General features: G+C 47.2%; 1 protein-coding gene across 1 annotated transcript in view; it reads left to right on the forward strand.

Moving 5' to 3' along the window:
* The first annotated feature begins 1,117 nt into the window (after positions 1 to 1,117).
* The window catches only part of ARID1A (AT-rich interaction domain 1A), a 69,434-nt gene continuing 46,735 nt past the window's right edge, over positions 1,118 to 23,816 (forward strand). The window contains 3 exon segments of the mRNA XM_037500520.2: positions 1,118 to 1,233; positions 1,235 to 1,764; positions 1,767 to 2,218. Of these exon segments, the coding sequence (XP_037356417.1) occupies positions 1,118 to 1,233; positions 1,235 to 1,764; positions 1,767 to 2,218 (1,098 nt within the window).

A 23,816-nucleotide genomic window follows, 5' to 3' on the forward strand; every position in this document is an offset into this window, starting at 1 on the left:
CCTCCCTCCCTCCCTCCCTCCGCCGGTCTGTGGGGCGGGTTTGTAACCGGCTTTGAAGCAGCAAAGTGCTGTGGAGGTGCTAAGTAGCAGCCAAGAGACCAGGCCCGCTGCCAGGGGGGTCAGGCCTGGGCCGAGGCGGCCGCGGTCTCGGGCTCCGGCCAATTCTGCGGCCGCGAGTAAAGTTCACGCCGCCCGCTCCCCCGCGCGCGGCCCGGAGGGGCTCCGCCGGGGCCGGAGCGCCGGGGGGAGGCGCCTGCGCGGGCTCCGGGAGGCGCGGGCTCCGGGCCGGGTTTTCCCCGAAGCCTTCGGCGGCGGCGCTGCCGAGCGAGAGCGGCAGAGGGCCTGCCGCCGCCGCGGCTCGTCCTCTCCCCTCCTCCTTTGTGAGGGGAAGGGAGCGAGTTCGCTCCGCGGCCCGCGCCCGCTCCGCGCTCCGCTCCGGGTTTGCCAGGCGGCCGCGACGGCTCCGGGTAAAATGGCAGTGCTGAGCCTCGTGTCGGAGTGAGGGGGACTCGGAGGAGAGTGGGGCGCGCTCGCCGCTCGGCCCGGCCGCCCGCCCGCCCGCTCGCCCGCCGCCGCGCCACCGCCTCGGCCCGAGCCGCGGCCCGGGAGGGGAGGCGGCGCGCCCGGCCCGGCCCGCGCTCCGACGCTGCCGCCCGGCGCCCGGGCGGCCGCCGCCGCGCGCCCTCCAGCCCGCCCGGCCGGCCCCCTCCCCCCGCTCCCTCCCTCCCGCCCCCTCCCCCTCGCGCCCTCCCTCCTCCCTCCTCCTTTCTCCGGCAGCAGAAAGCGGAGAGTCACAGCGGGGCCAGGCCCTGGGGAGCGGAGCCTCCGCCGCCCCCCTCATTCCCAGGCAAGGGCTTGGGGGGAATGAGCCGCGAGAGCCGGGTCCCGCGCCTGCAGAGCCGGGAGCCGCTGAGCCGCCCGCGCCTCGGCCGCCGCCGCCGCCGCCAGCCCGGAGCCTGAGCGGCGGGGCGGGGAGCGGAGCGGGCAGCGGGCGCCGCGGCGGAGCCCCGCGAGGCCCGCGGCGGGTGGGGAGGGCGCCCGGGGGACGCGCCGGGCGGGAGGGCGGGGGACGCCGAGGCCGCGGCCGGGGCGCTCCGCGGACGAGACAGCGGGGATCATGGCCGCGCAGGTCGCCCCCGCCGCCGCCAGCAGCCTGGGCAACCCGCCGCCGCCGCCCTCGGAGCTGAAGAAAGCGGAGCCGCCGCGGGAGGAGGCGGGGGGCGAGGCGGCGGCGGGCGGCGGCCGAGCGCGGGGAGATGAAGGCGGCCGCCGGGCCGGAGAGCGAGGGCCCCGCCGCGGGGCCGCCGCCGCCGCCGGGCAAGGAGCCGCCGGACGCGGCCGAGAGCAACGGCGGCGGCGGCGGCGGCGGGCCGGGCGCGGAGCCGGACCTCAAGAACGCGAACGGGAACGCGGGCCCGAGGCCCGCCCTGAACAATAACCTCGCGGAGCCGCCGGGCGGCGGCGGCGGCGGCAGCAGCGACGGGGTGGGGGCGCCTCCGCACGCGGCCGCGGCCGCCCTGCCGCCCCCCGCCTACGGCTTCGGGCAGCCCTACGGCCGGAGCCCGGCCGCCGTCGCCGCCGCGGCCGCCGTCTTCCACCAACAACATGGCGGACAACAAAGCCCTGGCCTGGCAGCGCTGCAGAGCGGCGGCGGCGGCGCGGGCCTGGAGCCCTACGCGGGGCCCCCGCAGAACTCGCACGACCACGGCTTCCCCAACCACCAGTACAACTCCTACTACCCCAACCGCAGCGCCTACCCCCCGCCCCCCAGGCCTACGCGCTGGGCTCCCCGCGAGGCGGCACTCCGGGCTCCGGCGCGGCGGCGGCGGCCGCGGGCTCCAAGCCGCCTCCCTCCTCCAGCGCCTCCGCCTCCTCGTCGTCGTCGACCTTCGCCCAGCAGCGCTTCGGGGCCATGGGGGGCGGCGGCCCCTCCGCCGCCGGCGGGGGCACCCCCCAGCCCACCGCCACTCCCACCCTCAACCAGCTGCTCACGTCGCCCAGCTCCGCCCGGGGCTACCAGGGCTACCCCGGGGGCGACTACGGCGGCGGGCCCCAGGACGGGGGCGCCGGCAAGGGCCCGGCGGACATGGCCTCGCAGTGCTGGGGGGCTGCGGCGGCGGCGGCCGCCTCGGGAGGGGCCCAACAAAGGAGCCACCACGCGCCCATGAGCCCCGGGAGCAGCGGCGGCGGGGGGCAGCCGCTCGCCCGGACCCCGCAGGTACACGGCCGAGAGGGGAGGGGGCCGGGGCGAGCGGGGCCGGGGCGCGGGGGGCGGCCGCGGGGCCCGGGCCGGGGCCCCCGCGGCCGGGGAGCTGCCATTGTCTGGCTCTTCTCTCTTAAAATGGCTGCCTGTCTGCCTTCCTCTCCTTCCCTCCTTCAGCCTTTGTGTGGGGCTTTCCCGGGGGTGTCTGCTGCCCCCCTCTCGCTCCCCCGGTCCCCTCGAGCGCCGGGGGCCTGGGAGGGGGTGCGGGGTAGAGGGTGCGAGGAAGGGCCCGGCCTGGGGCGAAGGGGTGCTGGGGGCTCTGGCGAGGGGTGTAGGATGTGCTAGGAGCTGGGGAAGGTGAGGGAGCAGCTCTTGGCTCACCTGCCGCCCCTCTCTGCCCCCCCTGCCTTCCTCCAGGCTGTCCCCCGGCTTTCCTTTCTAGGAGGGGCCCCCGGGCCTCGGGGGGACCTTGCGGGAGGGCAGGGGCCTGCTTGGGGGCAGCGAGAGGCCGGGTGCGGTTCACCCGGGGCCACCCGGGCCTTCTCCCGTCTTCGTCTCCGCCGGCCCAGTGGCCTGGGCTTCTCCCTGGAAGTGCTGGTAAACAGCTGAGTGACTGGAGTAGTAAGTGCAGATTGCTTTGGTTTGGGATTTGAATTATGGAGGTAAAATCCTTCTGTCAAAGCCAGGAGACAGTTGGTCTTAGGTTGACATCCTATCTGTGATCTGATTGGCTCCCCATCTCCTGCTCTTGGCCATTTATAATTGCCTCTGATGTAATGGTACAACAATCCTGATGAGCTCATAAACTTTTACACTCTGCTTTTCTGCCAGTGATAACCCAAACCTTCGCTGCCACTATCTGCCTTTTATTCCAGAGCTGAAATTGGCTGTGACCTTGAGGAGGGAGGTTTAAGCAGCAATACTGTATCAGCAGGAGCAGAGCCTCAGACAGGCTGCCCTTGTTACATTGTGCCCGAAACAAAAGAGGAGGCAGTGGCGTTTTGCTTGCACCTTGGATTTATTTTGCTTGTTATGTTTTATGCAGCCTGAAATAGATTCTGTGTGTTGTCAGAACAGTAGCTGAGTTTTTCTCTACAATGGGTTTGCTGTTTGTTTTGGTTTTGTGACTTTCCTGGTGGTATAAATGGACTTCTTTGATGGCTCTGAAGATGCATTTGTCTTGAGTAATTTTGACCCTGTTGGCGTTGCAGAATTGAAATGATTTTACTGGACCTTTTATTGAGTGGCCAATGTGGGCTCTTTATGGGGGGGGGGTTTGGGAGAAAACTTTTTTTTTTTCTTTGAGAACTGGAGGCTTTCTGAGAGAATTTCATATTAGGTTCAAGTGTTCTGTTTTAAGGAAGACTGGCCTCATTCTTTGTTTACGTGTTGAGTCTTGTTAACACTTTTTCTTTTGTTAATTGAACTTTGGGAGACCAGCTCAATTTAAGGAGGCTGACATCTTTCGTGATCTTGGTTGAGAGGGACTTTCTTCTCCTGAAGGCTGGATTTGGTGAAATTTATCATTTGTTCCTGGAATATTCAAAAAGCAAGCCTTTCCGTTTTGTCATCAATTAACTTTAAAACTTCGTGGTAGACATTTGAATAGACCAATTTTTTTTTTCTGTGCATTTTAAGAGTTTTTTTTTTTTTTCTTCCAAGGGAATAATTTCAAGCCTAGAAAATAAAGGTATGCTCCGCAGCGATCCTTAAGACTTGCTTAAAAATTACAACTTTTTGATACTTTCGTGCATTATTTTAATTTTGCTCTTTTCGTCATGTTCTAGCTTCAGTGTTTCCATCAGGAATATTGGCTGTTCTGTGGAGTCATGGATCTTTTGGGAGAGGGTGGAGATCTCCCTTTATGCCCCCCTCCCAGCAGTCCTGATTGTGCCTTTGTGCTCTGCTAGATTTTGTTGGTTTATGTTGCCTAATTAGTGGTATTGCCTCCCCCTCCTAGAACTGCTTTCCTACTCTTCCCTTCAGCTGGGAATTTTGAAAATCGTTGTTAGATGACAGGTTTGAAGTTCTGTGCCTGTTTTCCACGCCTGCCATGATGTTTGTTCTCTGCCTGGAAATTTTAAATTGGATTTCGAGCGTGTGGAGGATAACATCCATTCTATAGTCTACACCTCTTTCCCCTTATTTCCTCTCTTTTTAGGGGGAGGGACTGAGAAATTTACCTCTCTTAAAAACTATTGGAGCAGTAATTTGGGGGTAAGTCAAGGCTCTTTTAAAAGTAAAAGTTAATTTAAATTCTGGCTTAAGGATGTTCAGGCATTTGGGGGGGGGTATAACCATCCTTGCTAAATAGTGATTTCTATTTTTTAGTCTTTAAACACTTTTTTGAGCACTTTCAGTGTGTTCAAGGTACTGTGGTTTTGTCCCAAATAAATGGTAGAGAGAGTGAGTCCTGGTTTATCTGTGCTTGCCCCTGGCTGAATTTCTGATCGCCTTCTAATATCACCCAGGCTGGCACTCCACACAACATGTGATTCCTGTCCCATTTCAGTTCAGGTGCCTACTCTCCTGAGACCCAGAGAATGGGTTATCCACCCAGACAGAGAGTGTCTCCATTTACTTGTGGAAGAGACAGTGCAACTTCACTTCTGTTGGGCTGAAGTATGTAGTCTAGATGGGGGTAGTAGATGGATAATTTGTTGAATTGCTTCTTACTAATAAAACTTTTGGCAGACCACAGTAAACTTCCTGTTCTTAAGCATTCTTCAATATTGGGGTCTTGCCCTGTTCCCTTTTTTTCCTTAACTCAGTCTTGGATTAAGAGTGTTTTACAAAGGCTTGATGGGCACAGCTAAGGTGGTACTGCTCTCACTTGACTCTGCCTTTAGGAAATAAGGATTAGGTAAGTGTGTCTGTTCCAGCTATGACTTTCTCACAGGAGCTGGGAAAATCCCAGCAGACAAACTTTTCCTTTATTCTTTTTAGTAAGTAATGGTGCGTCTCAAGGTGTTGGATCCTACCACTAGCTGCTGATGGAACTAAGTCTTGAACCTTACATGTGCTTGACCAGATGTGCTCGAACCTGATGTGAAGCTTTCTATTCCCAATGCTTTTAGCTGTGGCCACTCTAAAAGATTCCCAACTATCTCCCTGTTGCCGTGCTCACAGTTGTTTCCCCTCTCTCTATACACATCCCTTTGCAACTGCAAAGAGTCTGGGCTGTTCTCTCTACTTGCTTTGACAGTAAAATATGGCAGAAGTGATGGGGTGCTACTTCTCTCAGTTCATGTGAGTAAAAAATGAAATAGAATAGGTAGTCCAGGATCAAGATGGATTTGATTGTGGAAGTTGGCTAGCCAATTAGTTCCTGCTATGGAAATATCAAATGATACTTCTGACTCCTGGGAAACAAATAAAGGAATCCTAGTTTTATTATGGGAATGCCTACTGGCAGAAATTCTGGGCTGGCTGAAACACAGGACTCTTGGAATTCCCTCAAGTAGGAGGGACCAGGAAAACCACATGGCGCGAGGCGCTTAGTTGTGGGGGCCTCATGTTTCTCTACTGTCTGTGAAAGAAGAGGGGGTCATAGGGGTTGTAATGGTGGCCAGAGCAGAGAAAACAGCCAGAACCAAGGTTGGCTTCTTCGTACTGGGCCTTGTGAGGATTTTTTAAGGTTCTTTGTGTGTGACACAGAGTAACCATGACAGTGGCACCTGCTGTAACAAGATGTCTCGGGTTGCATTAAACATTCATATGTTAGATTGACTCTTGTGGGGTGTGATATCTATAGCAGGCCTTTTTGTAAAGAGGTTAGTGAACTTTTTTAAAAATGTGAAAATAGGCTCACAAAGTAATGGTGGGGGCTGCTTTCCTGTTCCTGCCCTGGAAAAGGTTGTTATTGATTGACTTAAAATCCTGGAATTCTAGATGCAATTGAAACATGGAAATATAACTAAAACATGGTATTCAAAATAAGTTGACTTTCTTGTCAGTGAGCGGTGTGATACCTTGGGCTCTGAAATGGAGTCTAGATTCCCAAAGCTTTCATCTCTGGGTTTTTCCTTGTTTTGACTGGTCATTATCGTTTACTGATGCACATCGAGTTGTGTGTGGCAAAGTTGTGTGTGGTGAGGAGGTAAAGAGCACAGGACTCAGGAAGCTTTGATTCTACACACAGCTCTGCATTAAACTGTGACTTCGGGCAGTTCATTTGCCTTCTCTGTTTTTCATATTCTTTTCATCAGTAAAATGAAGTCGACGGACTGCATGACCCTCGGTTCAGTGCTACACATCTGTGCTTCCACACCTGGTTTGTTATGAAGACAGCTTCTTCCTGTATTTTTCAGTAGGGGACTTGAAGCCATCTTTCTTCCTTGGGCACAAGGAACTCAAAACTGTTTTCTCTTGAGGATTTACGGGCACAAGTTCTGAACAGTTGGATGCCACGGTGGTCTGTAGTCCCTTTATAGGAAAAAAACCTACCAGATTGTTTTGCCTTGAAACTGTTGATCTGTTTGCCACTAAGTCATTTCACCTGACTGGTGGTTTAAAACACTAAATAATTGAAAAATTAGGCAGACTTCATTAAAGCAAGACTTGAGAAATAATTGCTTCAGACTCTTCAAGAGGGAATTTAGGGGATAAATTGGTGATGGGATGGAGGATGGGTATTAACACGCCCTCTCTTTGGGGGGAATAGGAAGGTGGGGAGAAGGTAGCATTAAGCTCTCCAGACACTTCTGGTGTTTGTGCTGGTTTAGGTCTGGTTTGGGCAGTTGGTTGTAATCCGAGTGCCTGAACTTGCCCTGTAAATTTTGCTGAGAGAGGAGCAAAAGTTTCTGAGACTGGAATAGGGCAAGGTGTGTGTCTTGGGGTCTGTTTCATAGGTGTAGTTGCCTTTTCTTATGCCCTTGTCTTTTCAAGCTGCTTGGTGTGGTTTGCTCGTGGTCCTGGAAATGCTGCTTTCTCTTCTCCAGCACACCTGAATTGCCATTCTCCTCCTGGCTTAGTCGTTTAAAAGTGTAATTTAGGCGTATTAGAGGTGTGCTAGAAGGAAGCTTCCCTTTATAAAAGGGGAAAAGGTAGAGGGAAAGGTGTTTGATAATTCTCTGCTTGACACAGCAGCTTCTTCCTCTCTGAAGGAACCAAATGTTTCAGAGCTTTGTGTAAATACTTGCTGAGCTGTCAATATGTACCCAGGAGGTTTCTGCAGTAAGATGTAAACGGCTCTATAGCATGTTTGACAGGCAAATTAATAAACAGTTTTCAAGCAAAGATAATGCTAGTCTCTTCTCATGTGGTGGAATAAAATAACATCGGAGGAAAAGACTTGGGGTTAGGGAAAAGGTGGTGCTGTGGGCGGAGCACACAGAGATTGAGAGATAATCTAAAAGAGATATGAAGTGAAAAGATGTTGCCTTGGAAGAGCAGCCTCTGTGGCACTGGCTCTGCCCTGAGTCCAGGTGCTTGGAGCCCTTCAGAGTCGGTTGTCGTTTCAGAGGCGAAAGAAAAAGGTCCTTAATTTCAGTAGTGAGGTAGGTGTGCTCCAGACACTTGGCTTGCGAATCTTGGAGTTTTCAAGTCTTATTCTTTCAGAAAGGTTTTGTAGTTTAGTAAGATTTTTTTGGGTTGGGTTTGCATTTTTGGAATACCAGAAAGAAAAGAAGATACTGCAACCCCAGGGACATCCTTAGCCTCTGATGTGCTATGGCTCTCAGGATTTTAAGCCTACTCCAAGGGCAAGATTGACCTAAGTAGTTTTCAGTGGACTTCTGCGTATTTTATATGCGTGTGTGTATGTATATATATATGTTCCTGGATGGGAACAAGGTCCAAATGTTTGGGGACTCAGTAAATGCAGCCTGAAGGACTATGTGGGTAGATTTAACCTTTGTTTTTTGATTTTGCTGTTTTAGAATTATAATCATTACCGGTTTTCATTGGTGAAAAAAAAAATTTACGGAGGAAGAAGTATTTTGGAAATATAGCTGTCAGTCTGTGGCACTCTGCTTTGGTAGCTTTGTGAGATGACAGGATTTACCTTCTCAAAGTCTGACACTGATACCAGTTTTCCTCACCAGAGTTGTACAAGTGCTTTTTTGATTAAGTATAATAATAATAATAATAATAGGAAATATGAATGTAATTTTAGCCCTGCCCATAATATTTAGTTTGGCTAACTTACCAAAGGCTTGGGATATTGGTGGTGAGGGCTTAGACTTATTGCTGAGAGTGTCATTTCTACCTGAGGGAGATCTGGAGATCCAAGTGCGGGTAGAAAGTAGCACTTTGTGAACGTGCAGACTAGATAATAGGAAGAGACTCAAAAGATAGAACAGTATCTCCTTAGAGGAATTTTGTTTTCTTGGGGAAGCATGCTTATAGGTACACATCTGGAAAACTTGCAAAGCAAGTTTTTGTAAGTGTAGATAGACCAACTAAGTACATGAGCAGAAGAAATTAAAAAATAAGTAACAATCAGCGTTGGGCAGGGTTAACCTGGGGCAACTTTTCAGAGGCAATGATTTAATGAAGTTACATATTCAAGAAAGGGAAAAGTACAATATTAATTTGCTTTTTCATAATGCTACTCAGACTCCCATAGACTTTCTAGAATCCAGTTAAAATACATCTGTCCCCAGACCTGTAGTTGTCTCATTCCAGTGACTTTGAAACTTTAGACCCTATCCATAAAATTACATGAAAGAGAATTGTTTCTTGGCCGGTTTGGGGGCTCTTGTGGTAATTTTGGGTTTGGAAGGTTGTATCACCATCACAGTTATGTGTCCTGGACAATTCTGCAGTGAAGGTGGTTCACCTTTGGTTAGAGAGCCTGAGTTTTTTCTTTTTTGGCAAATTGACCTTTCTTAAATAAAACAAGAACCATAAGTATCTGTTGGAACTCTCAGGCTGCTGCTGTGTGTAGAGATTCGTTAGCTGTGCTTGAACTGAGTTGCTTGATCAGGCCTTACAGTGAGGGTTGATGGGTAGATAAAGTCTGCACATGTGCAGTTTGCCCGTCTGTTCACAGAAATGCCCTTTAATATTGTTTTCAGTTAGGTTAACTGTTGCTAAGAAGCTCATTAATGTTGTACACACTTGCTTGTTCCTTAAGGGAGCCTCTGAAATATACCGATTTTGGTTTCTCTTACCTGCCAGTCCATGTGTGATTAGACTACAGTGTTTTCTGGCACTTTACAAGGCCTGTAAGTGTATGCTTAACAGTAGAAGATGCTTAGAGTGGTCATTGCCAGATTGCTGCATTGCTTCCACCTCGAATAAGGATGGCTTACCCTGTTGCAGTGTAGAAGTACAGAGTCTTGAATAGAGATTTGAGTTTAGAAATAAATGTTCCAACTTCCTTTGCCTTGCCATTCTGGCATTGTGCAAAAGCGAGTTTCCAGTGCTTGGAAGTGGGCACAATGGCTCATCTGTCTTGGACAGCAGGAGTTTGAGATGAACTCCTCAGTCAAATTCCTGTGTTAGAGCAATCCAAATTTGGGTGAACGTTGACTTAACCGCTTACAGTGTTCTTCCTGAAATTGCTCCTCCCCCTGTTTGAATGGATGGAATGAGTTTTTATTGAACATGAAGGGACATCTGAATGAACTTTTATTTGTTTTTGTTAGTCACTTGTGCATATGAAAAGATGATCTGGGGACAGGTTGACTTCTGCATTTTCCTAGGGTGGACTGCTGTGGGAAGAGGTCTTATGCCAAGAATGCATTCCAACATGTTGCATAGTAGGAAATTTGATCCTTAAAATGTTGATTTAGTGTTGGTTATGGTACATGTTAGAAATCACCCAGTAATCCAGGACAGATTTTTTTGTCGCCCTCCAGGAAGTTAATGTGGATGTGAAATGCTAAGGGGCTTTAGGCACCAGAGCTATGTGCTCTGCAGGCCCAGAGTGCTGCTTGAATTGTCACCCATATGAAGAGGAAATGTGCCATGTGCTTTTTTTTTTTTTTTTTTTTTTCTTCTTTCTCTTTTGCATTTGGGCTTCCTTATGGCCTCAGTGCTTCTGGGTTCCCAAGACTGCAGTGTTAGGTATTAGACTTCTCCCTTGGCACTGACACATTCATGATTTTCTGTGGCTCATCACCAGCAGCCAAGATTTTTGTATGCTTTTTCCTCTTAAACTTGTTAACTTGCTTGTTTATAGACAACTCTGTTACAGGGAACTCCCCCCTCAAGATCTAGCACCAGCATGACAGCAGGGGAGTTTATGGTTGGTGTGATATCAGTTATTTAAATACTCATTTTCTGTGTTTTTGCTGTTTTAATTTTGCCTCCTGTTTTCCTTGAGGTCACAACTTGTTTGCTGGGCATGAGTGCATCTGGATCCAGCTGTTTGCTCTCAACTCTGATTTGTGTAGGGTGTATTTTGACTTTAACAAGTGTGAACTCAGCCACATGGTATAGGATAAAAGTTACTACTTGCTGGGCTCTTCCTTTTAGAGGAAACATAATGTCTTTGGACTCTCCTCACCCAGTGATTTCCCCTCTCTTTAGACCTTATTACTGCTTTATGTTGTCCTTAGAGACAAGCCACCTGAGCACAAATGCTGGCAATTACTTGCTATTTGTTAGGATGTCTGCTCTGGCAGATACAGATGGTTTTTTCTCTTGCCCTTTGGAGAATGTTGTAGTCTTAAGGTGGTGTGGAGTTCATGGGTTGGCTCTGCGCGTTAACTTAGGAGTATGGAATTCTTAATGATTCAGATTTGGATAGCCTGCCTTTTGTCTCCAAACTTATAACTTTTTTTTTTTTTTTAAGATTTATTTATTTATTTATACAAGCACTGGGTACAGTCAGAAGCGCGGGAGGGTGAGAGAATTCACCAGAGCCAGAGCTGGGAGTAGAGCAGGCAGAAGGACCCGAAGTACACTGCTGAGGGGAGCAGCGGGTGGCAGGAGAGGTCTGCGCGCCATGTGGGACCCTCCTCTGGTGGCCGGGGAGCAGCCTGGGATCGAACCGGCACTGCAGAGGCTGCGGGCAGTTTCGCAACCCAGCACTCAACCGCTGCGCCACCGGGGAGGCCCCAAACTTATAACTTTTTACCTGTTTAAGAATTTGGGGTTCCAAAGAATTATAAAGGATTTGAGCAGTTTATCCGTAGCTTTGTCCTGGAGCAGGGATAGGCCAAGAACCTCACTGAGATCCTAACATTCAGATGATGGCAAGCTGGGTGAATATTGATGGCTACCATGCATTTGAGCATGTATTATGTGCCAGGCACTGTGCTTGGACCTTCCCATGAGTTTCCTGATTGTGATCTTCAAAGCTGTGAGAGGTGGGTTCTGCTCTTTCTCTGCCTAGTGTACAGAAGAGGACATAGAATGAGAAATTTGCCCTAAGGCAAAAAGCCAGTAAAAGGTAGAGTTCTGATTTGATCAAGGTTTGCCAGATTCTCCATAGCTATAACATTATAACATACTGAATTTGCTTCTCTGAAATAAATAATTCAGGACCTATTGGGACGTTGTTTTTGCAGTGACCCAGAACTCTTAAGTGGGGTGAAAGACTGAAAAGCCTTTAGTTCCACTTTGACATTATGCTTAGATTTCTGTCCTGTCCATAACTTTCATTTAGGATTCTAGTTGGGTGTCTGATGAATGGCTGTGGGACCCCCAGGGTGAGAATTGGCAACATTTGGTTCACAGGCCCCTTATTCTTGGGGCGCGGTGGGGGGGGGGATTTTTGAGAGTGGGGGTAGGAGCAGGATTCACAAAGATAAAGACCTTCACTTTGATTTAAGTGAGAGTAACTTACATTATGAGAATATTTGCAAACCTGGAGCCCTCATTGGAAGGGCAGAGATTATTGTCTTACTTTTCCACTTAGGGGAAGTGAACACACAAAGGTTAAGTAGGACACACAAAGTTTCATAGCAGAGCCAGCTCTAAAACCAAGGCTGTGTGAATGTAGGCAACTCACCATCTCTGAACCTGTATCCACAACTGTATAATGAGGAAAAATATCTACACGCAGATGCTATTATTAAATAAGAAAAAGCACTAAGCTGCTAGCACGCCGGTTCGATCCCCAGCCATCCCACATGGCGCGCAGACCTAGCAGTTATTTCGTCAAATAAGATATGTGATATGTGAAAGTACTATTGGTTTGTCAAATGACATTCTAATGACTCTTGATTGGTATAGGCTCCTGCTTGAGAGGGGATGGAATTGAGTAGTTAAAAGACTGGTTCTTTAACTATTTCACTGAGTTACAAACTATCCCATAGTTCTTAACGATGAATTCTATTAATGCTGAAATTATTAATTCTATTAATACCTTTGAATTCTATTAATACTGAAAAGAAACTTTACTAAGCATCTGTTCTAGGTTAAGAGTTAGATAAGTGTGGTGGTTCCTCAGTGTGATCCCTACCACCAGCATCCACATTACCTGAGCTCTGTATAGAAACACACTCAGCTAGACCTGATGAATCCAGAACTCTGGCAGCGTGTTTTAAAAAGCCCTTCAGGCCATTGTAATACATGCTCGAGTCTGAGAGAACCACTGGATTTAACCATCGATGCACAGCGGGCCTACAGAGTCTACCCAAATTATACCGTTGGCTAATGTTTCAGGTTTATCTGTCTACCCTTCACATAATGTGAGTCTTTATTGAATGGAGAAAAGTTTGTAAGTGAATGTGAGTCTTTATTGAATGGAGAAAAGGTTGTAAGTGCTTGGAGCTTGGAGAGAAGAAACTTTGGAGATGAATCTCCTATGCAGTCATGATAAACTTTAGTGATATAACATGTCTTTTTATTTATAGGAGTTAGGGGCTCCCTACCTTCTACTCTCTTGACTGTTTGAGACAGCCTGAGGATAATCTGAGTCTGTGGTCCTGGCTGTTTGATGAAATGGGAAATCCTTTATTTAGGATGATGACCTATGTTGGTCTTCAAGTATGACCAGTTGAGTAAACTCCCTAAGAAAGTGATTCTTGAAAATGTTATCAAGAGTCCAGAGTTAGAGCATTAATCAAATGCCATGCTGTCCCTTCTGCTTGTGCTGGCTGAGTGAAGAACAGGACCTTTGGTGATCTGGTCATCTCTCAGTAGGCCGTACTTAATGACTTCCCTGTCTCCTCCTCCCTCTCCCCCATGGCCAGCTTGAGTTTTGCTGTGATTCATTTCCTTGTGTACCTTGTTGTGAAATCCTAGCAAATAAAGACCTCTAAGTAAGCTCCTGGTAAGTTGCCCCATCTCTGAAGTGGATGAAGTCTCTCTCTGAGTGCGCATTTGAGCCAAGACCTGTCTCTGCTTGTGTGAACTTATTGAGTAAGGATTGTGCTGGGCATGGAAGTAACAGAAATAACGAGGTATACACGTTAACAGTGCAAGGCCAGTTAGAGAACCAGAATTCTAGTTCATCTGGACTTTCTGAAAACCTAAGTGGTTTCTGTATCTTTCATTACCAAAAAAAAAAAAAAAAGGCAACAACAGGTCTCCTAGTGCCAGGTCTTTTCCCTCCTACCTGAGAAATGAAGCTGTGATCACTGTGACCCGGCTGTGATGAAGGGAGAGGCTTCCCGGAGGCCGTCTGTGGATAGTTTGGTCTGTGATTTGATGTCCGTATGTACAGACTGACACTCTAGCAGGGAGCCTTACATTGTGTGTGTGTTAAGGCCACTTTGTGATCCTTTTGTCCTGTAGCTTCATTTTGTCTGTTTTCCTTTTTCATTCTCTTCTTTGGTGTCATAGAGACCTCAGTAACTTTACCACACCAGAGCTGGTAAAATATTTTTTAGTTTTTTAAGATTTATTTTATTTATTTATGCATACAAGAGCTGGGGTGTAGGCCAGAGGTGTTGGGGGTGAGAGGATTCACCAGAGACAGAGCAGGGAGCAGAACAGGCAGATTGACTGAAATACACTGCTGAGGGGAGCAGCGGTTGCAACAGGAGAAGTCTGCCTCACCATGTGGGTAGGTCCAGGGTGGGGGCTTAATCTTGTGTAGCTTGATAGAGCTGAGACTTAACCACTTGTGCCACCAGGGAGGTCCTTGGTAAGGCAGGTGTGGCTTTGTCTAACCAGTAAACTGAAGTTTCCTAAATGATCACCACCTCCTACTGTATTGCCTTTAGCCTTGAAACTCTTAGCCCTCAGTCTGTTTGGGGTTCTTTTGGCCCAGTACAGTTTGGTAACATTCTTGTTTTCCTTTCTAGTTAGTAACTGAGTCTTCTGCTTTCCCAGTGCAGCTTTGACTTGCCTTATTTAACATTCCTACATGAAAGCTCAAGTAACCAATACATGGTCTCATTATGGTATTTTGGGTTAAAATAAGACGAGATTGAGATAGCTGGTTTCACCCACTCAGACACATTCACTAAAGAGAAATTCTGTGTGCCTTGAATAACACATCTCAAAAGAGTGTATGAGCCAAAACAGACTTGGGGGCAAGGAGTTGGAGGAGGGATAAATTTTAGCTAGCTTTCCATATTTTAGCATGCCAAGTATCTGTTCCAGTTTGATTATACTGGACGGAGATAACAAGGAGAAGAGACAAACTTCAGAAAAGACAAATAGTAACTTTGGTCTGGTCCCGTATATTTCTGGTATAAACGATGAAGCCTCCTGTACACATTTCCATGGACAGTGATGAGAGGAGGTTGGTACCAATGTACTTCTCAAGTTTTAAAAGAAGCCGGAGAATTTACAAGACTCTGACTTTCTGTCCAGGGAATTGCTGACCTTAAAAAGCCTGAGGATTTGAAGGCACCTGCAATCTTAATAAGGTTGGATGTGCTCTGAGCCACTCTTTATTTAATTGTGCCTTATATAGAGTGGGCTTGGGGGGGCCTAGGGAAATACTGATATTTTGGGAAATGGTCTGTGGTGGTCACAAGAATTAATGAGATTATTTGAAATTAGTGACGTTGATGGTGCTTCCCAATATCTTCACCAGAATATGGACCTGATACTGAGCCTCCCTGGTGGCGCAGCCGTTGAGCGCTGGACTGCGAGGCTGCCTGCAACCTCTGAAGCACCAGTTCAAACCCCGCCTGCCAGCGAGAGTACCACATGGCGCTCAGACCTCTCCTTTTGCGCCTGCTGCTCCCCTCAGCAGTGTGTTTCGTCAGTCTGCCTGTTCTGTTCCCCGCTCTGGCTCTGGTGAATTATCTCACCCTCCCGTGCTTCTGACTGTACCCAGTGCTTGTATAAATAAATAAATAAATCTTAAAAGAATATGGACCTGATACTGACCCACTCGGGTGGGCTTGTGGTCCATCCACATTCAAACCCTTCCCCTGGTAGGAGCACTGAAGAGTGGCTTGTGGAACGAAGTTCCTTTTTCTGGTTGTTAACCCCTAACACCTCGTGTGGGTAGCAAGGTCTTGTACATCGTTGAGTTTTAAATTACTGTAAACATACTAGGATGCAGTAACCTGTTCCTTGCATACCATTAAGATGTCCTAGACAATTATTCTTCATTTTTCAAGACTCTTCATTTTTCAAGACTTTTCAGAATAAGAATTTTTGTTTAAGTTCACTTAACTTCCTGGTCCTGTTGCTGTAGTGTTGTCCAAATTAAAGCATTTGGGGACTTGCCATTGTAGAAGTCTTATGGCAAAACCTTTTGAAAAGCATTATATTGATGCAACAAGTACTTCTTTTTTTTTTTTTTTTTTTTTAAGATTTATTCATACAAGAACTGGGGTACAGGCCAGAGGCACGGGAGGGTGAGCGGATTCACCAGAGACAGAGCGGGGAGCAGAACAGGCAGACGGACTGAATACACTGCTGAGGGGAGCAGCAGGCGAGACAGGAGAGGTCTGCTGTGCCGTCTGGGTATCTCCCTGGCTGGCCAGGAATTGAACCCGCACTGCAGAGGCTGCAGACAGCCTCATAGCACGGTGCTCAACTCGCTGTGCCACCAGGAGAGGCCCAGCAAATATTCTTGAGCTTTGACAAGGTATCAGGCACTGTGTTGTGAACAGAGGGTGTGTAATTCCTGTCTTCATGGAGTACTTTCTTGTGGGCAAAGATGTACTTAATAAATAACTGTAAAATTACCATTGTAATGAGTGCACTGGAGAAGAATCACCTTAGGTAAATTATCTTCCAACTATATAAAGTAAATTTTTATTTATGATCACCATGGCTAGTGGGTGACTTTGTACTGTTGGGGTCTTGGGGCAGGTACTGGTCAATTCTGATTCCCTTTCCCTGCACTGCTCCGGGGTCAACTGTTATAGGAAATTCTCCATCTGAGAGTGGCCTTGTAATGGACTAGAGTCCATTGTTTCTCAGCAGAGCTTTTGTTGGTGAAGAGATGCATTGTAAGACATCTTCTCCCAGGTAACCACACACCAGTAGCGCCACACCGCAGCATTACTGAGAGAACCAAAAAGCACTCTCATACATTTATTCCCCAAAATTTTGGGTTACTGTTGCCTCTGTTGAAAACTACTGGGCTCGACTACCAGAGTTCTTAGAAGGAACTACTACTAAATAACTACCCTTGTTAGAACAGACTGAAAGTAGGTGGTGCTTGCGAATTGGACTCGCCTGTCCTTTTGGTGTTTGATTTATGTGTTGTTTTGTATGTCGGTATTTTGAAATTGTGCTTTCAACCCCATTCTGCTTTTTCTCCTAGTGAGGGTAGAGAGAAGGAAGTGATGTCGGTTGCTTATGTACTACTCACTTGAACTGTCTCATAGCTTTGTGAAACACTTCTTTATCCCCATTTTTTAGATTTATTTTTAAAATTTACGTATGCATACAGGGTGCGGAGGATAAGCGGGTTTGCCAGAGACAGTGGGGAGCAGAACAGGCGGATCCACTGAAATACACTGCTGAGGGGAGCAGCGGGCAAGACAGGAGAGGTCTGCTGCACCATGTGGGTCACCTCCCTAGCCAGGGGAGCAAACTCATGTTGCGGGTAGCTTGATAGTGCTGAGACTTAACCCCTTGCGCCACCAGGGAGGCCTGTATCCCCATTTTTTGATAGGTGGTTTTAGTGCCAGGGAGTGAAGTGACTTGCTCAAAGTGGCATCAAAGACTGCCTTTTTTTCTTTTAAGTTTAACCTTAATTTATTTGACTCCTTGTTAACTTCTAGTTGACTGCTTTGGGTTTCTGGTCTTGATCATGTGAGACCAGACCTTAACTGTTCTAGTTCCTAAGCTTTTTAGGATGACAATAGCTAATAGTTTGGGTGCTGGAGGATACAGCAATCAAACACACACAGACATACGTTCACCTCCTGGAGCTTTTATTCTAGTCTAGGATAAAGACACTACACAAGATAAGTAAGTATGGGATTCACCACAGACAGAGTGGACTTGTAATGGACAGATCAGAACAGGCAGATCAACTGAAATATACTGCTGAGGGGAGCAGCAGGCGAGTCAGGAGAGGTCTATTGCGCCATGTGGGTAGCTCCCTGGCTGGGGATCCAACTGGTGCTGCAGTGGCTGCAGATAGCTTCATAGGTTGCGTCTTAACCTCTTGCGCCACCTGGGGAGGTCCTGTATCCAGCTCATTTGAGGAACAGTGTTTTTTGTTGAGTGTATTAACTCATTTAAGTCAAACTTGAGGGTGCTGCACTATCAGTATTCTGTTGATGGAGAAACAGGGACAGAGAAGTTGAAGGCCTTTTAAGAGTCAGCACTTGACACTTGCCTAGAACTGACCTTGTGGATCCCAAATTTCCTTGTGGATCCCTGATTTCCTCTCAGCTTGAATGGGGTTGGGAATTGTAAGACCTCTAGAATTTCACTTTTCTCTTCCACAGCTCCCTTTCCTTTCCTACTTTACATACAAATTTTTACCTTTGTGGAGCTTATTCTAGTATAGTATTCCGATGGTAAACAAGTAACCACATAATGCATATATGTTAGTGATATGGCTCAGGTGAATAATTTAAGACTGGGCATAAGAATATGTGGGAGTTTGACTTATTTGGGAATCTGAGGTGCACACCTGGTTTTTCTCTGTTGCTGGGGCACTGCCCTCTGCACACCATTGTTTGGCTAAGGAAACTGAAGGTGCATTTGTGTTCTAGAGTCACTTTGTACTGGAGATGGGAGGAGTTTTGAAGGGATGCCATGTAGCCCAAGTGCTCCAGACTGGACATGAGAATCTCCTGAGGAGAGCCCTGGCCCCATCCCAGAGCCGCTGATTCAGAATCTGGAGGGCAGGATTCTGTTGTGTAGCTGAGGCAGTTCAGGCACAACGTGGTTAGTTGTCTGCTCCCCTGGGGAGTTGGTCAGAGAAGTGGTGTTCTTTGAGTAGTTTGCCATGAGGTACTGATGCCTTACTCTTGAGATTTAAAAGGTTGTAAAAAGGGGATGTTGAATTTTATCAAATGGCATTTCAGTTCCTGTTTAATTGTGTTCTTGGGGCTTTTCTGTTGTTTGTGTGACCCTGGGTTTTATGCAGTACCCAAAGAGGAATGCTTTCTCAAGTTGCCTGGTTTTTTGTAATTGAGGTTTTGTAATTTGTTGGAAATTGGGAGACTTTGGTTAGCCAACTTTGGTTTTCCACTGAAGTGATTTTAATCATTTTAGGAAGAGCAATTTCTCTCTGAAAGGTGGCTGGTGAAAATGCTCTGGTTGAGAAGGAACTTCATTAGTTTGATGCTCTAGCTGCCTTAGTTAAGGGCTCTTTCTGGAAGCAAAGGAAAAATAAAAACACCAGCCACCTGGTTGTGGTTTTTCGGGCATGCCTCTTCTGGGTGGACAGCTGTGAGGTGGTTATTGCAGTTGGCTCTCATCTGTGCTTTTTACTAGATGATTGAATGGCTCTTATCCTTTGGTCTCCTTTTCCTACCCTTAGTGAGTTTTCTCTGATCTGGAAGGATGATGGAGCACAGTGACTTGAATATATGTGATCCAGGGAGAGAAGCAGGCCCCCTGTCTTATCCCCTATCACTTCAGAGACGAATGTGGATGGGAATTATCCAAGTCTGATGTCTGCTGGCAGCCCCTTCTGGTTTCTGTAAACAAAATGGGGTAGATAGAACTTTTTGTTCATCATGGATTTTGAATTTTTTCAACTTGGACACTTACGGAACTTTGAGACAATTTTTTAAAAAACCAATCCTTTGGTGTGTTAGTTGCAAACTGTTACTAATTGTTGGTGGTTTCTCATCAAAGGCAGATGACCAGTTTAGAACTGGAATAGGAGAATTGTTTTCTTTGTCTTTTGTAATGTAGAAAATGAGAGTGTGATTCTTAGCCTATTAATGGTAAAAATCATAGGCTGAATGGATTTGATTTCCTGGGTCAGGTGTTGGTATAGCTGATGAGAGATTTTATTTTCCTATTATCAATTTAGCTTCAGGAAATCTTTAATGATGTCTCTGGCAAGGCTCAATAGGCAGTTAGGAATCTTTTATTGTCTTAGGTTGCATAAACTGTAGGAAAACTTGTCTGTTCAAACAAAACAAAGGGAGTCTCCTTTTAAGAGGCAGGGTATGGGAATGGAACTAAACAAGTTTCTGGGCATTTTCTCCTCAGCTGGGGTATGGATTCTTGGCCAATCTTCAAAGCCATAAAGTACTTGAGGATCAAGAAAAGACAGGGTGAGGGCCTATTAGATACAGATATCCAGATATCTAATATCTGTGGCTGGAAGGGTACAATGAGAAAGCTCTATGCTGATCAGTTTGTGTACCAGGGTGCAGAGGGTGATTCTTTTTGTGGAAGTCTGCTCTGCCCTCCTAACTGCTGAGTGGAGCCACGTGGAGCTTTCAGGAAGCTGAAAGTGCATTGGTTGGGAGAGGCCTTAACTTTGTATTTGTCTCTGCCTGGAATGCTCCTCAACAGGGGAGGGTCCCATACGGGAACTGGATCAACAGCTGCCGGCTGTCCCTGTAATCACAGGAAGCTGAGGCCGGGTGCCTTTGTATGGGAGCTCCACAGCCAGACAATAGTTTGTGCTGGCGGGGCCATGTGGCGAGTCACGTGACCTGGGACTGTTTTCTGCGGGGTCCTTACCCATCTGTTCTCTCGGCTCTTTCTGGGTTATCAGGCGCCAGTCCAAGTCCTCCCAGGCAGCCAGCTTCATGGCCAGAGATTACGAGCACTAACCTTCCTGGCAGGGGCGGTGTGGCTTCGCGTTTATGCAGATTAGCCATGTGTTTCTCACTTCAAGGCGTTCCACAGGAAAAGCCTTTTCCTGTGTTTGGCTCTCAGTGGGCGGTTCCCAGCTTACTGTACTGGGACTCAAGCAAGCAGCAGGCGTGCACGAGAGGGATCACAGTACACTGGCCCCCTCCCATTCCACCTCCAGTGCTACGTCACCACAACACAACCGCTCGAGCTCTCATACTGTTGGTGTCATTCATTCGGTGCCAAGATTGCTTTAAAAAATTCCCTTGGCCCCAGTTCAAACAGGAGTACAGCTGGGATGTGTTAGATTTTAGGCAGTCTGCCCTCAATTTGAGATGAGTTATAAATAGCAGTGCCGACTTCCTTAACTACCGCTCTCTGAGGTAAAATGCAGGTTAATTACTGTGGGAATCAATTAGGGGGTTCTTTCGGTTAAAGAGCCAGGGATGTTTTTTTTTATTGTTATTATTAAAAGTCATACAACAGATCTGGCCAGGAATAAATTGAAAGCACAAGGAGTAAGAACTAATATTTAAATGTCCCGAATTTGAGGTTATGGCTCTAGGTTTGTATTGGCTTCAGCTAGTTGGTGTTTAGGGTGACAGAACAAGCCGTAGTCGAGAGTCTGCTTTCTGATGAAGACCTTTTCGGCAATGTCAGCCCCATCCCTCTGTGCGCGTGTTCTTGCCAAACCTGAGTACCAAATCTGTCTCTTTTGGGGTTGCTTCCTGGTCACTTCCTTCTGCATCTTTGGATTGGGAAGAAGCCTGGAGCTTCTCTTGGTTGAACTTTCATTTCAACAAAACTAAGTTTCTCTTTCAGTGGTATCGTCCCGCTTGCGAGTTTGAATCCTTGAGCCCCTGTTCTCTTGCTCTCTCAGTCGTCATGGTCAGAAGTTGGGGGATTTGAAGACCAACGTGTTCTATTTCGGCAGCCCCCTGAGGGTCATTACAGCTTTCCTTGGTGCATTAAGAAGTTGTAAGGGATTCCATTAACCCACTGGCCTGGGGTGTGGTGGGGAGGGGGTGTCATTCCATTTGCTTGGAGAAGGGGAACGTGCCGTGCAGGTAGTTCGTCTGCTTGAGCTGTTCTCAGTGTAGTCAGAGGACCAGCCTGCCTAGGCATCATTGCCTTTGATGCCCCTAAACTGCATCTTTTGATGCATTTCATTTGGCAGGCAGTTTGTAACAGGGTTAGTGATCTGGAAGGAGATAAGTGGAGGATGGAGATGGGGGGCTTTTTTCCCCTTTTTTATTTTTATTTTTTATGAATGCAGGAGAGTATATAGCGGGGTGCCTGACTTCCCTGATCAAGGGCAGCATTTTCCTCTCAGTTATGTGTCTATGGCAGAGTCTTTGCTTTTGAAGTGTAATCACAGTAATCTACTCCTGTGGTTTCCCACTGAAAGGATTTCCTCTCTTCTCCTTCCCAGAGTGGAATCTCTGGCTCATTGCAGCCTGGGTTTGGTGTTTCTCAGCCTCTTTCTTGGTGCCTGCAGGCTGCTGATACTGCTTTTTCTCTCCTGCTTGTGGTAGGGCTTGTTTTGGTTTGAAGTTGTTACTTTTCAATAAAACTGATTAGTGAAGAATTTAAGGCCCATTTTCTGTTACGAGAGATTGGAAGATGATATTTCACCAGTAACTGCAAATCACAAATCTTTCATGATAGTTTTAAACATCAGAAGTGTAAGTTAGATCCTTGCCCATCTCATCTCTACTGATATAAGATGTTTAACTGACACGAGACTGGAGTAATATGGTTGTTTGAACTGACTGTATTTTCAGTTTGCTAAGCTGCATATTCTGTTGATTTTAACCCTTTGGTATAGGGAGAGGGTCAGAAATCTGATGAACAGGAGAGGGAGTATCTTTATTTTTTAGAATAATTTCTTTGACTTGTGTGAAGATTTCCTAAAGTTGATGGAAGGATTCTTGTACCCTTCATTAACTACCCCCCCGAGAGGAAAAGGTAACTTCTTTAGCCTTTGTTTTCAAGCCCTATGTTTGGGGCTGCCTATGCAACTTGAGGAGCTCTCTCCTATAAGGGCAGGTAAGAATATTCTCAAGAGTGTGCTTGTTGTCTCTTGGCTATTCATTCTACCTTCTCTTTTTCTATTCAGTCCACATAACCTGATTTGGGTTTAGGGTGTGTCCCTGGCGCTGTGGCTGGTTTGATCTGGGCTTTCTCCATGTAGTGTTCCTTACCTGTTTCTTGCAGTCGGGCAACCTGGCACATTGAAGTTTCTGAGTTCTAGCTCTGCATTTGGATTTTGGGGATTGTATGGGGCACTTTCAACCTCTGACCTCTGGCTTCTCCAAACTTAGTATATAGAGATGCAACTAAACCTTATGATTCTGACTGAATTTATAATACAACTGAATTTACCTATAGAAATGTAAGAGACGAGAGAGAGTGCTGAAGAAGTGAGAAGTGGCTTCCTGTTGAGGGCTGGTTTCTGTTAGAAGCCATTCTGGACAGGAGGGGCAGGGTCATGTGCCATTGCATAGAATTGGGCTTGTACTGTGTCCAGGGAAACTTGGCGTGAGACTGAAAAATGTGTATGGTTGGAGCACCCTGGAGTGGTTTGGAGACAGGCAGAAGCACTGTTTATCATTATTGATAACTACTATTTATTGAGCATCTAAATACCAGGCACTGTGTAGAGTGTTATGTGCATTTTAGATGAAGCACTGATGCATTTAAGGTCAGACAGTGATAGAGTTAGATTTGAACCCAAGTCTATGGATTTACTATGCCCTTTGTACTTTCTCTGCTATACTGTACAGGATGTGGTAGGTAAGAAGTTCAAACTGTTGTTTAGAAGGGAGAGGTGAGAATGATTTATGAACATTGCTCTAGAACTGCGCAGCCCACTATGATAACCACTGGCCACATGTGGTTATTTGATTTTAATAAAAAGTAAATAAAATTAAAAATTCAATTCATGCCCATGTTTCAAGTACTTCATAGTCATCTATCACAGAAAATTTTAATGGACACTGTTTCTGGATCACTGGTTTCAGCTGGCAGTATACATTAGACTAGCCAAGAATATTGAGAGCGGGGAGCACTCCCAAGGGCTCTAAGTTGGAGTCTCCAGGTAGAGGTCCAGACATTTGTGAGGCTTCACAGAAAATTCCAATCTGTAGCTCTGGTTAATAGCTGTTGTTCTAGAAGCTCCATGGTAGCCATGGCAATGACTGCCTCATGCCTTGCTGGGAGACCTGGACTGACAGATACCCAGAGTGGGCTGGACTTTCCATTCAACAAATGTATAGTCTCTTCACCAGGGAGCCTCATGGACAGCCTCTGCAGTGTGGGATGAGATGAGGATCTCATGATAGGCGGCGTGATATGGCCTTGTAAGCCCTGATCTCTTTTCAGGAGAGAATGGTGGTGATTGGCGTCATTGCCAGGTGTATCTGGAAAGACTATGTGCTATGATTACTCACTAGTCCAGTTGTTAAATTTGAACTTAGTAAACAGTCCCAAAAGAATCCACATATTATCAAAATTATGATTAGGAACATTATTGGAGTTTCTGCTAGGGAGGCAGACTTGGGCAAAAGTCATTTAA

The sequence above is a fragment of the Talpa occidentalis genome, unplaced genomic scaffold, assembly GCF_014898055.3.
Source record: "Talpa occidentalis isolate TD23 unplaced genomic scaffold, MPIMG_talOcc4v2.1 talOcc4.9, whole genome shotgun sequence".
Classification (NCBI taxonomy): Eukaryota; Metazoa; Chordata; class Mammalia; order Eulipotyphla; family Talpidae; genus Talpa; species Talpa occidentalis.